This window comes from Centruroides vittatus, unplaced genomic scaffold (assembly GCF_030686945.1).
Source record: "Centruroides vittatus isolate TY-2023 unplaced genomic scaffold, ASM3068694v2 contig_2104, whole genome shotgun sequence".
NCBI classification, from domain to species: domain Eukaryota; kingdom Metazoa; phylum Arthropoda; class Arachnida; order Scorpiones; family Buthidae; genus Centruroides; species Centruroides vittatus.
Genome location: NW_027121305.1, coordinates 847183 through 860163, shown reverse-complemented (window position 1 = coordinate 860163; position 12981 = coordinate 847183). Strand labels below are relative to the sequence as shown.

General features: G+C 28.9%; 1 protein-coding gene across 2 annotated transcripts in view; it reads left to right on the top strand.

Annotated features, from left to right (window-relative positions):
• The window catches only part of LOC136970682 (casein kinase II subunit alpha), a 58525-nt gene that overhangs the window by 38731 nt on the left and 6813 nt on the right, over positions 1 to 12981 (top strand). The window contains exons 9-11 of one of the 2 annotated variants that reach the window (XM_067265149.1): positions 7245 to 7346; positions 7438 to 7538; positions 11757 to 11905. In XM_067265149.1, the coding sequence (XP_067121250.1) occupies positions 7245 to 7346; positions 7438 to 7538; positions 11757 to 11905 (352 nt within the window). Of the gene's footprint in view, positions 1 to 7244; positions 7347 to 7437; positions 7539 to 11723; positions 11906 to 12981 lie in introns of both variants that reach the window. The other variant, XM_067265148.1, reaches the window with a different exon arrangement.

Here is a 12981-nt window from a genome sequence, read left to right as displayed (position 1 = left end):
GCAACTCAGTAGCCAGTTCCATAGTCTCGAATTTGCTTAGCAATCATGCAATTGGACTTTACTACACCTGTCTGTTGGGATAACATCTATTGAATTCATCAGCCACCTATTCTGTTTTAAGCTCTCTTCTAGGCAGAGTAAAATAATCTCAGCATAATCCTTAGTGTCAAAATGATTTCATCTGCAAATAAAATTGAGGATAAATAAATAAAGCATTACCGTATGTTTCTCCTATGATGCAGGACTTTTTGGACACCCTGTATATTATATGTTATGAATTTAAAAAAAAAAACAAAATCACGGATAAAATTTGTTTAGATCTAAAAAAATAAATTATACTGACAAGAGGCATTTTTGCATATAAAATTTTATTACAACAAATTCTGGGTTAATTAATTTTTGATTGAAGAATTACAAAATCAATTTTGATTATATAAGTTTCACGTCTAAAAATATATTTTGATTTTATAAATTAATATAAAATCAAATTAATACACAAGTTTCCTTCTTTATGTTTTAGCATCAAAGATTTTTAACAGTTATATTTTTAATAAAGTTTTAGTTTTTTCTTTTTTTAAACTTAATTTTTTAAACGTTTTAATTTTGAAAATTTCTTTTAGATTTAATTTCAGATTATTATGAACTAATGAAGCATTTATACTATTTTTTTTTATTCAACAAACATTACCTATTTAATACATATATAAATGACTGTGTTTAAATAAGGCCGCGACTCCACTAGCCGTAAAAGGGCCGTAAAACCCCTCACCGTAAAAGCTTTTAATCACGTGACCATGATATTTTACGCCTGAGCAGGTTGTAAAACCAACGTAAAAGCGAGATGAACACTGCTCAACTCGCTTTTACGTTGGTTTTACGACCTGCTCGGGTGTAAAAGCTTTTACGGTGAGGGGTTTTACGGCCCTTTTACGGCTAGTGGAGTCGCGGCCTAATAATAAAAGAATACATGTACTCCTCGCTTTACGACCTATCTGCTTAACGACTACTCGCACGTACGACCAATGGAGTTTCAACCTGCAATTCTGGGAATCCCCTTTCTCAGCTTGAGTGTCGATCAGTGGCGAATGGTGACATGCGCATAAGCGTACTATAATAGGCTTGCACATACTATAATAGTCTTTTTATGAATAAATTTGAAGTTTGTTGCATAATTTGTATAATTTCACAACGATCCTATATTCCCGGCGCAAGCTCCTCGCTTATCAACCAATTTGCTTAACGACATAGTCGTCGGAACGGAACTCGGTTGTAAAGTGAGGAGTACCTGTACCTGCAGTATGTATCATCACATCATTGATGTTTTAGTCAGAATTCAAAAAATAGCTGATTTCTTGGTATCTCACACACTTATTTTGTAACATTCATTTGTTTAGATAGTATGTAGATTAAATATATTTTTCAAATATTTTATGGGCAAAATGTTTTCAGGTCATTTTTAAGCTCAACTTTTGATGATAATTCTGCTTATAAGATAAAAAGAGTGATTTTTTGCTTTTTACTATTTTATAATGTGTTTCAAATGAACACACACCATTTTAAAATTATTAATTTTCAAATTATATATTTACAGAAACAACAAAAAAAGAGAACATTCGATTTTAATCTTTGGAATTTTTTCAATTTTAAGATTTTTTTATGGGAGAAAAAGTTTTAATTACTTTTATTACAGGTTTTATTAAGTAACAAGAAGTTAGGAAAACAGTACAAATACCATGAAACATAACGTTTAACAGTTCTATTTCCCCATACTTTTGTATAAACAACAACTTTTCTTTTAAAGTTGCAACATAATGTTGCTTGAAGTAATTTTAAATCTAAAATAAATGTTTACTATCAACAAAGCTTACTTGAACCGATGGGATCATTGAGCAGTATAACCAAAAATATTTACGTGGCCTACTTGCAATGATGACTAATTGTTGTTTTGGATTGTTAATTTAAGACACTGTTGATATTAAAGAATGTATATATATATTTAGGACGAGTAAAATTGGGTAAAAAAAATTGTCTTACAATTAAGGCAATACAGTATTTCTGTAACTAGCGATAAAATAATTGTTTATCTGGTTCCTATTTCTCAAGTACAGTAGTGTCTGTATAGTCCGACACTTTGTAGGGTGGTCACGTGAAATGTGTGTGTTGCTACTTGTGAATGTATGCGACAGAGAGACTGGTATACATGTATACTGTCAGTCACTAGTTATTTCTTGTGTGTGTGGTCAGCAAAATCATGCTAAAGTTTTGATTTTTTGGAAGTTTATACTTCAGTTTTCAAAATCAAGTATTGTATAAAAAAGAATAAATGTGATTTTATCTAATATTTGCACACGTCGGATTTGTTTTGGAAATTTGATGCCGTGATACAAATTATTAAGTCTGGATGGCCTGTATTACTTTTACGAGTTTTTTAACTTTTAAATTTAGTAAAAACAACTTTATTTTACAATATAATATACACGAAAATATAAAAAGTCGTTATTTGAATTTAAGTGGTTATTAGTTTTGATTTTTTGATTAAAATTGATGGGATTATACAAAATATGTATCAAAATTTAAACACAAACAGTTTGAATGCTTAAAATACTTCCAATCAGTGGATTCAGTTTATTGATCAGCGATAACTTTTAGAAATATTACAATGCTGACTTTGTTGCATAACGCGATGCTTAAGTAAATAATGATTTGAACTTATTTTAGTATGTAAGTAGTTTTTTTTTTCTTTTTCTTTTAATGAAGTGAAGTTACTTAAATTTGGGAACAGCAGGACTTAGGTTCTTTAACAATTTGCAGATTTACAAACAGAATTTTGGTAATGGTGTCATCAGTATTAAAGATCCTAAAGGATTGGACACTAATTTGGGCTTTAAACACTGCAAATAGTAAGCATTATTGTATTTTAGTGGCTTTGATTTTTCTGTTTATTTAGTTTTTAAGTTTAAATATAACCTTATAAAATTTTTGAGTGTGATCAATGAGAATTATTGCAATTTTATTTTAATTATTATTTAGTCATTCATATTCTTAAATATTTTGATTTCCGATTTGTCTGTAATATATTTTATCCATGGTATAATTCAGTAAACGTTGGAATATTCTAGAATCGGTAATTGGATTTCAATTAATGTTTCAAGAATGTTTTGTACTAATAAAGAAACAGTAATTGAGATGATTTGACAGGAGGATACGGTTATTTCTCATCCGGAAGCACTATTATTAGTCATCATTACAAAAGTTATAATTACATAAAAATATAAACAGTAATGGTTTTTTATTTGGCACGGTCACTTTATAAAAGATTTATTTTTAAATGCATAGTTTCACTGTGTTTCTGTGCATGCACATGTGCACACGCAAACAAAAAGGTATGTGTGATTGTGTGTATTCAGGAAATTACATTAAATCTAAATTTCATTAATTTGTTAAATCATTTGTTAAATTGCATTATTTCCATATTAATAATAATCAGTTGCCACTCTTAGAGGAATGGATTATAGGAATGTTAAACTAGTAGAAGTGTGGGATCCTCATTGATGTTGGCAGTTTCATTCTGGGCCAGATCTGCTCGTAATGGGCCGAATTGTTGCCGACCATATAGCCTTAACGTGCTACTGCATTGTGTTAATAAATCAAATAACCTATCAATCTATTCTTTTATACTTTAGATTTTTTTGTACATCAGATACTAAGTCACGACAATCATTTCCAACATTTCTTTGTATTCTTTGTACTTTATTAAAAATCTATTCAGAGTTGGCTGTTTTAATTGATTTCTTAATACGGATTTATTAATGGTTAATATTTCTAACATATTGCATCGTACATAACTGTAGTTTACATTTTAAAATGATTAATTTATTATAGATTATTTTTAGCCAAAAACTTTTCACTACACTACTAGGCATTTGTAATTATGCATTAGTATACAGTAGAGCATCGATTATCCGACCCCCCGATCAACCGTCACTTCAGTTAACCGACCGCGTTCTAGTCCACAAATTCAAATGTCTGCTAGTGATGTGGCGCTACAATATTTGGCTGTCTTGGCTACTTTAATATTATTTTCGTTACATTTTTGCGTGTTTTAGCTGGCAACACTGGCTCGACCATGAAAGGGAGGCTAGTATTTAAACCAGGCTTAATTTTCAATTTTTCCTTTATTTTTGTATTTATTTTGTGCAAAATAAAAAAATAATTTTTAACGATACAATAGCGATGATTGTTATTTTAAAAAAATTTTATTGGGCTTAACATCGATGAAAATTCAACACAAAGTAGGTTAATAGAGATATACTAATTACATGGGATATACTAATATACTATACTAATAATGTATTTTTTCATACTTTTCGGTTATCCGACCAACCCCAGTCCCCGATTGAGTCGGACAATCGATGCTCTACTGTATATATGGCATTAATTCATATGACTCACAAGAAAAAAATGAAAACTAATTGTAAAAATATGAATTATGTAACGGAATATTTGTGATGTATAATTTAGCATTGTCAGACAATTGACAAGGAAAGTTGTGCTGTCATTCACCATCAATAAATGTGGATTGAGCTAGAACAAATATTAAATTGATACCTATAATGAATTGCTAGTAAAATATGGTGGATCATAACAACTGCACTCCTAGTATAATGTGTAAATAACCAAAAAATGTAAAAATAAAACAATAAAAGATTGTAAGAGTCTTTAAAAAGAAAAAAAATACAAATTGAATAATTGAAAGCGTGTATAAATTTATATTATATACAGTAGCTACAGAGCTAAACAAATTTGAAGTTATAAATTGGATATTATCTTTGTTAATTTTGTTTTTCTGATTGGTTTTAGTACTCTGTGCTGTGTACACAACTACAAATCTTCATCACCGGTGCAGTTATTCTCCATAGGGCTCAGTGGGATCTCGTCAGTCTTTAAAATAATTTTCTTTTTTTCTAATTTATTAAAAAAGAACTTTTGTAAGTCTTATAATAAAGTACAGTAAACTCCCGATTATCCATGTGCGGATTATCCGGTTTGCGGATCATTCGTGCATGGATTTAATTTAAAAAAAAATAATTATGTGTGTGTGTATTTTTTAAATAGTTGCTCACTTTCATGTTTACACATCCTATAAGTGTGCACGTGTTCATATTTAGATGTTTAAATCATTAAAAGATTCCTGAAAACAAACCGAAATCACAGATTTTCTTCATAATAACAAGCATTAAATATGTTAAAATAATTGTCTGCCTTAGAAATTTATAATATAATATGTTGTATTTTAGAAATACTGTAATTATAGTTCGGATTATCCGTGTTTTTTGATTATCCGTGCTACCTATCCCCACCATTAGCCTGGATAATCGGGAGTTTACTGTATCTAAGAGTGATGCTTTCGTTTGATAATAGATAACTTAATGCTTTCAATATGATACGTAGTTAATTGCGAACACGGTATTAGTGTATTATGCATCAATGAAGATAAACTTTAGTGGTATTTTGCAGACTCTTTATTTAGGGAACTATTTAAGTTTTAGTTGTTATGTATCAATGTATGTGTAGTAGTATTTAGACAAAAATTAATATTGAAAGTGAATTATGCTTGCTGTAGGTTCTAATTTTATCATTACGTGCTATTTGAAGTTAAAAATAAAATTGTATATAAATGTACGAATAAGCTGTAATATCATACAAATTTAAAATTTAAACAGTTCAGTTTAAAATTATACTTTGAAATGTCTTAAATATTAAATATCTTGTTTTGGTTCCACTCAAATATTTAAACTGATGATATGAGCAAAAATGGCTTGAAAACATTTTGATTAATCATAAAAATTTGAAGTAGGAGTCTTGTTATATTTAAAGTATTAAGATAAGATATTCTTCTATCAAATTATGTGATCTGTCTGGAAAAATTCCAGCCATTGTTAATAAAATGAGAATGGTTTGTTGTGACATTGACCTAACCTAGCAGCCAAGGAGAATGGGCTGATTTGACAGTGCAGAAACCAGAAGCTTGTCTGGGGTTTCCAATGTTTCTTGTACCGTGTATCTTCAATAAATATGTCTATTTTTCATATTACATGGCTGGATACTTTTCAGACAGACGACATACTTGACAATCTTTTACATTCAGTTCTTTCTCTGTATTAAGCTTATTCAAAAGTATCAGGGCCAGTTTATAATCCAGCTGCAACAAATCTACGCAGACATGAGCTCTGTTACATTACACAATAAGGTTTATAAGTAGAAGTCAGTTATAAGTATTATACAAACATTCAAAAGGGAAACAGTAAAATCAAATTATACAGCTTCTTATATGGGAAAGAGTTGAGACAAAAAATAATAGAAATTATTTTTGAGATGTACAAATAGAATAGAGTAAAAGACCAGTTAATGTCCACTGGTAATAAGTTTAATTATAAAAGTTTTGAAAGCAAACAGATTCAAACATTATATTGTGTATATTGAATAACTATGAAAATTAAAAATGTAAAATATTAAATGTGACGATTTGGTATTCAGATATGAGTATTATAGAAATGCACCCCTTCTGCGCTTTTTCGTTACTACATTGTAATAAAAAAAATATATCGAAGTCCAAAGCAGCTTTAAATGGTCGACTACTGGCGCCATTACCTTGTGTAATGCTATAGTTCTGTTGATATATCTATATAATGTAATTTAGAAATATTTCTGGGAATGTAACTTCCATTTATGACAAGTCTGTGAGAAATTAGTGTTTGATATATTACAGCATGTTTAATAATAGTTTTCTGAAACCAGTTAGGTTATAAAAGTAAAGGTTCTTCTGTATTTATTCAGAATCTCTTTTTCCTTCTTTTTTAAGCATTTTTATCAAATAAAATGGACTATGGATTAAGTGTCTACATCAGTAGCATTGAATATTAGGTTTATATTTTATGAAAAATTAATCCCAGTTCTTGGAGTCTCTTGCAAAAGTAAAGGAAAAATGATGTTCCGAATTTAAAAAAATCAATACTTTTTAGAAGAGTTGCAAAACTTTAAATAATTCTTTTTACAAGTTAAATATAAAGAATTTTGGTTCAGTGCCAAACAATTTCCAGATTATGTTGGCCTATAATGATGCTACTACTACATAATTTTAAATATTAAACTGGTATTATTCAGAATTTATCATACATTGCTATTTTTTATTAGTTTTCTAAACTTGTAATTTTATAATTGATTACTCCATTATTTTATTGCAGATGTACGATTATTCGTTAGACATGTGGAGCTTGGGTTGTATGTTAGCTAGTATGATTTTTCGCAAAGAACCTTTTTTCCATGGTCATGATAATTATGATCAAGTAAGAGGCTGTTTTGTTAATTAAAACCTTTATTTATCATTTATAATCTGTGTTTTTTTAGTATATAAATGACTAAAATTTATCATTTCAGCTGGTTCGAATTGCTAAAGTATTGGGAACAGAAGAATTATATGAATATCTAGATAAATACCAAGTAGAATTAGATCCAAGATTTAATGACATTTTAGGAAGGTAAGTTATTTCAGAATAAAACATTAAATTATAAATGAGCTACACAGTTATTGGAGGAGGGTTGTGCACACAGTTTACTCTTTTATAATGATTGATTTACATGTACTTGATCATATTGTCTCACAGTGGATTATTTGTATTAAGATTCACCATACAATAAATATTCACTTTATAATAGGTTTACTATTTTCACCACCCAAAAATGAGTGTTATATAAACTAAGTAATGATGTAAATGCAAGCATTTTTATTAGGCAAGCTACTGTGTTACATATGCAAACATTTTAGATAGTCTTCATTTATCATTTTAAAAAATGAGAACCTCGTCTATGTAAAAATTTACTACTTCCATGATCAACTAATAGCTAGGCTAGGCCCTTAGGTTCATCTATTCATTATTTAAAATATAATGCACAAAATTAAAATCATCAATATATGAGCCAGAAAAATCTTGCATGTTTTACAGTGTGTCACAAACCAAAGATGTTTGAGAATCTCTCCTGTATTTGCTGGCATATAAGTTGATCTCAAGTTTTTCAGTTTAAAATTTAAGTTTACACCTATACCCACCATATAAGTCAACTCCTGGATGTATGGTAATCTAGTGCTCTAGAGCAAGAGACAGTTTCAGTTTATATATATGTAGCTCATAAAATAACTTTAATTTATTTTTAAAAATATGCTTTTCTATTGGTCATGTTTTTCAAGATTGGGTAGGTCCACCCACTGCGCAAACTGTTATTCTTGCAGCGCATTTACAGATTTGCATGACTAAATAATACATTATACATTTGGTTATATTTATCTGGTTTCAGGACGGGGAGGATCTGAAACAACATTAAAATGAATTGTCGTTGGACTTAGTTGTGTCCTCAAAGTTTTAATCTTTTGTCTTAATTAGATGGTGATGAAATTTGAGTTGGAAGATTTGAGGACATGATACAAAGCAAGTTAAATAAAAACTTATAAAAAGAAAAAAATGATATAGTTGACATGTTGTGTGCAGGATACCAGGCAAATGCTAAAAATTACCAGTTACAAATTATCTTAGAAGTTTATTATATATTGGGTGTGTACTGGTAAGCATCTGAGGTAAAAACAACATGTACAGTACACACTAAAATATTTAAGTTCACTTAGCATAGTACTGTTACAAATGGTTGGTACGTTTCTATATTCAACGGTTGACTCAACAGTGAATTTTCCGTTGAGTCCCTCCGTTGAACGATCTGACGTCACGTTTTGCAGGAAAAAAAAAAAAAATGCTTTTGTTGAGAGGTTGCTTTTCAAGATGGCTGACTAAAGTAACGAGAAGGTGGCATCACAGTTTTGCTAAATAATTAAAGTAACTCACTTAACCATTATTCGAATAAATCCTTTTATTCAAATGAACCCATATCTGTATCATTTTCTTGTATACTGGGTCTTTCTTTAATAATTTATATCATTAGGAAGAATTAGAGGATAAATATCGGTCATAATCGATTTTAGACAAATGAAAAAAATCTTAATATTTCAATATTGACCAAATTATCCAACATAATTGTGCAATCACATGTTTTATCATATACAGATTGTTCATTAATCTGTCTGCTATTACAGCATCCACAGCAGCAAATGGATTGTTTCTACAAGCAAAATTTACTTTTTCATGGAAGCCGCCATGGTAGTCTGTTGAATACTCAACGTCTCAACTCTTTGAGGTCGTTGAGACCATTGAGCTCAGTGGTGAAACAGCGCCGACGTCACTAGTCTCAACGGTCCATTTAGAAACGTTGTTCTCTCACCGTTGATTCAACCTTTGAATATAGAAACGTACGGGGTATATGATAGTAGAACACCATAATATGTCTTTGTTTATGCTTCATTTATATTGATGACGTATACAGTTGATAGGCATGTTAGATGATGGAAACTGGGGTTTAGTGTGTGTTTTTAATGAATTTTTATTATTGAATTATTCTTTTTTGCATAATTTTACAAACATGAGTTTTAGTGGAAATATTTATAGTGACTTGCTGATGATGCAATAAATGGTGTGCAGTGATTGTTAGGAATGATCTGTCTCTTGTTTACTGCTCTGTGGTAAAGTTTCACATTTTACACCCATCGTATAAATTGATCTTTAGTTTCGAGAGAGATTTTTTTTAAATTTAAAAAGAACTTATATGCTGGCATATATGGTAATATTGTAATATGAGAGTGCATTATACTAAAACAAATTGTAGTAGTTAGGTGAATGTGAAAATCAAATTTTAAGCTTTGAAATATTTAGATTAATAGCAATTATTCAGATCAATAACAAATTGTAATATTAAAAATTTAAGAAATCTTCTAGAATTTTTTTATATATAAGGAGAACAGTATTGTAGTTTAAATACACATGACAGTAGTTAATGCAAATTTTTTTAAATTAATTTCTTTATATTACATGTCACAGTATCTAAATAACAAGAGTGCATTCTAGCAGTAACATTATTGTATTATTAATTGCATTTAGTAGTTTTATTAATTTTTATATATTTATATACATTTAGATCTAAGTATGTTATATATGCTTTTTATTATTACTTCAAACTTATTTTCATTTAAATGCATTTGTTTTAATTTTTATTGTAAATATAGAAAAGATTCTATTAATTTCTGTTTTGTGTTGTTTGTTTATTCTTATTGTTTCTAATTTTATTTCCATGTAAATTTGTAATAAATAAATAATTATTTTTAGAATTACCTTTTGTAAGCAAAACAAATTTCTTTTAATATTTCCATTTAATTATTATTATTATTTTTATAAGAATTTGGTTCAAAGAAAATTGATACTATTGAAATAGTAATAATTGCATTTATAGTTTTATTATTTAATAGAAATGAATATAAAACTTAGTCATTATAATTTATAAGATATTCATATGATAACATTAACTTCCAATTTAGGCTAAAGCCACATAAGTAAATACACTTTTGCCATTTGTTGGAATTAAATTATGTAGAGAAATGTAGGTTAAAAAACTTAATTTATCAATTAGAAATAGAAGAAAATTCAAGATAAATTTTTAAACATACATCAGCATTGTTAATAAGATATGCTAAAGAAGAGAGAATATTTTTGATAAATTAATATGTTTAGCTTGCAAATGAGTCACACCACAGTTTCGTGTAAATTGTACTCAATGCTAAGGAGGTATAATTAATGCCAATTTGTAGAATAGATAGATCTAAAAGGTCGTCATCACTATTTCTTGCCTAATTCAAAATGTGGCATTTTTGATACTACTAATTGTAATTCAAGCTGTAACTAGTACCAAAATTGCTATTTTTGCATTAACCAATAGAAAAATAATAGACTTTTTTTTTATTGTAATGTTAATACTAACATTGATCACTTTTATATGATAGGACCGATATTAAAAACAATACAGACACTCAGTTTACTGCCGAGGTTTTTCTAAGGATTTTAAAAATAGAATTAAAGTAAAAAAGAGAAATTATGAAAGCGTTATTGTTATTTTATAAGGAGGCATAGTGAGAAGAAGTTGCATGTTTCAAAACTAATTCATCAACTAGGAACATTAAGATGATTACTGCTTTAAATTAATCCAATCTTTCAAATTAAAATAAAATACAGTTAGTTGCTGGCTTACAAATATCTTGGTATTTCTACAAAATTTAGATTTGGTTAAAATATCTAAACATGTGTCAGATATTTTCTATATTAAGTGACGTGCTTTGCTAACATGCATTTTTGACTTAAAAGTATATATTTTGTGAAATAATTAATCAAAGTCGCAAGAAAAAAACAAACTGCTTAACATAATAATGTAGCAAATATATTCCCAAGCCGAATGCAATTTTTAAGAAAGTAAGTTGTATTTTAAAGTTATCTGAAGCAATTTATAGCATTTGCTGCTGCAAACTTATTAATTAGCTTTCACTGCAGTGTTGAGTTGCTATATCATTACTACAAATTTAGGAACAACTTAATGGCTGTCAATAACTCCACATTAGACATTAAAGAAAATTTTACATTTTGTGACAATTTTATAGCTACATAATTAGTAATTACGATATCAGTAAATTTAGTGTAGTATTTTTTTTTTTTTTTTTAATTAAAATATTTACTATGGACCTGAACTAACCTCCGGGGAGAGTAAGGTCACAACAGAAATCTAAAACATTTTCTCTCTAGAAAGAATGACAAATCTGACCTGTTACCATCCAGGCATTCGCGGAAGAGGTGGGAGAGATTTGTACATAGTGAGAATCAACACTTGGTTAGTCCGGAAGCGCTCGATTTTTTGGACAAGTTATTGAGATACGATCATCAAGAAAGGCTTACGGCACAAGAAGCTATGGAACATTCTTATTTGTGTAAGTGAAATATTTTAAATTTAATTTCGTGCACCACGTGTGCACCAAAATGAAAGGACACTTGAGATTTTATTGGCACTCGATCAGGTGCAGTGTTGCATTTTTTTTTTTTTTTTTATATTAATTCTTTATGAAATAATGCTGAACTGTAGTAACATGAATGAAATATCTTAGGTAAGTCAAAGTTTTTTTTATGGATTTGACAATTTTTATACATTATTTAATTTATTTACACAATGCCGACAAATTCCTGGAGACGAATCTAAATCATGAGATTCTTTTGGCTATAACATATTTACCCATCACACGGAAGTTGTGCTCCCAAATTCTACTACAGATTAAATTTTTTCTACTGGAATTTAACAAATAATTTGATTGCATTTAAAATTTCTAATTATTAATTCTTATTTTTAAGCAAAATTTTGATATTAATCAGTTAATAATTAGTCATAATATAGCCTGAAAGTAATCTGATGTTTTATGATTACATTTTATTTAATTTGTGATATTTCCAAAATTTTTATGAATAGAGATTTTATAAAGTTTTTTCCCCTTGACAACTAGATGCAAAAGGCAGCAAAAAAGCATTAGCTTTTTGCTCTGGGGTTTGAGTCCAGCTCAAAACCCTGAAATTTTTGTAGGTAGTTTGATTCGAATGCATTCGGCCTGTCCTTCGTCACCCCATCACCCTGATTGTGGGTTTTGCTGAATCTGAGATAAGCACAAAAACCGGCTTTCTTGGTATCTGTAGGACAAGGAAGAGTTGAAAATTACTTTCTAACAGGAAAGAAAGGAAACAAAATACTTTCTTTCCTATTCTGAAAGTCGAGCAATGTAGAGGAATTTTAAAAAAAATGCTTTGATATACCGGTACTTTGGTATGATCTTTGAATAAATTATCCATTCAAATATCAGATGTACAAGAGCAATGTTGCTAAGATTTTCAATTTTAAAGATGAAAGTAAAATATGAATTGTTTGAAATAGTTTCTAAGACTGTGTATCTGATTTGTAACAAGATTATTTGTGTCAAGTACAAAGTTCACATTGATGATAGAGTCTACATTGCACCTGTAA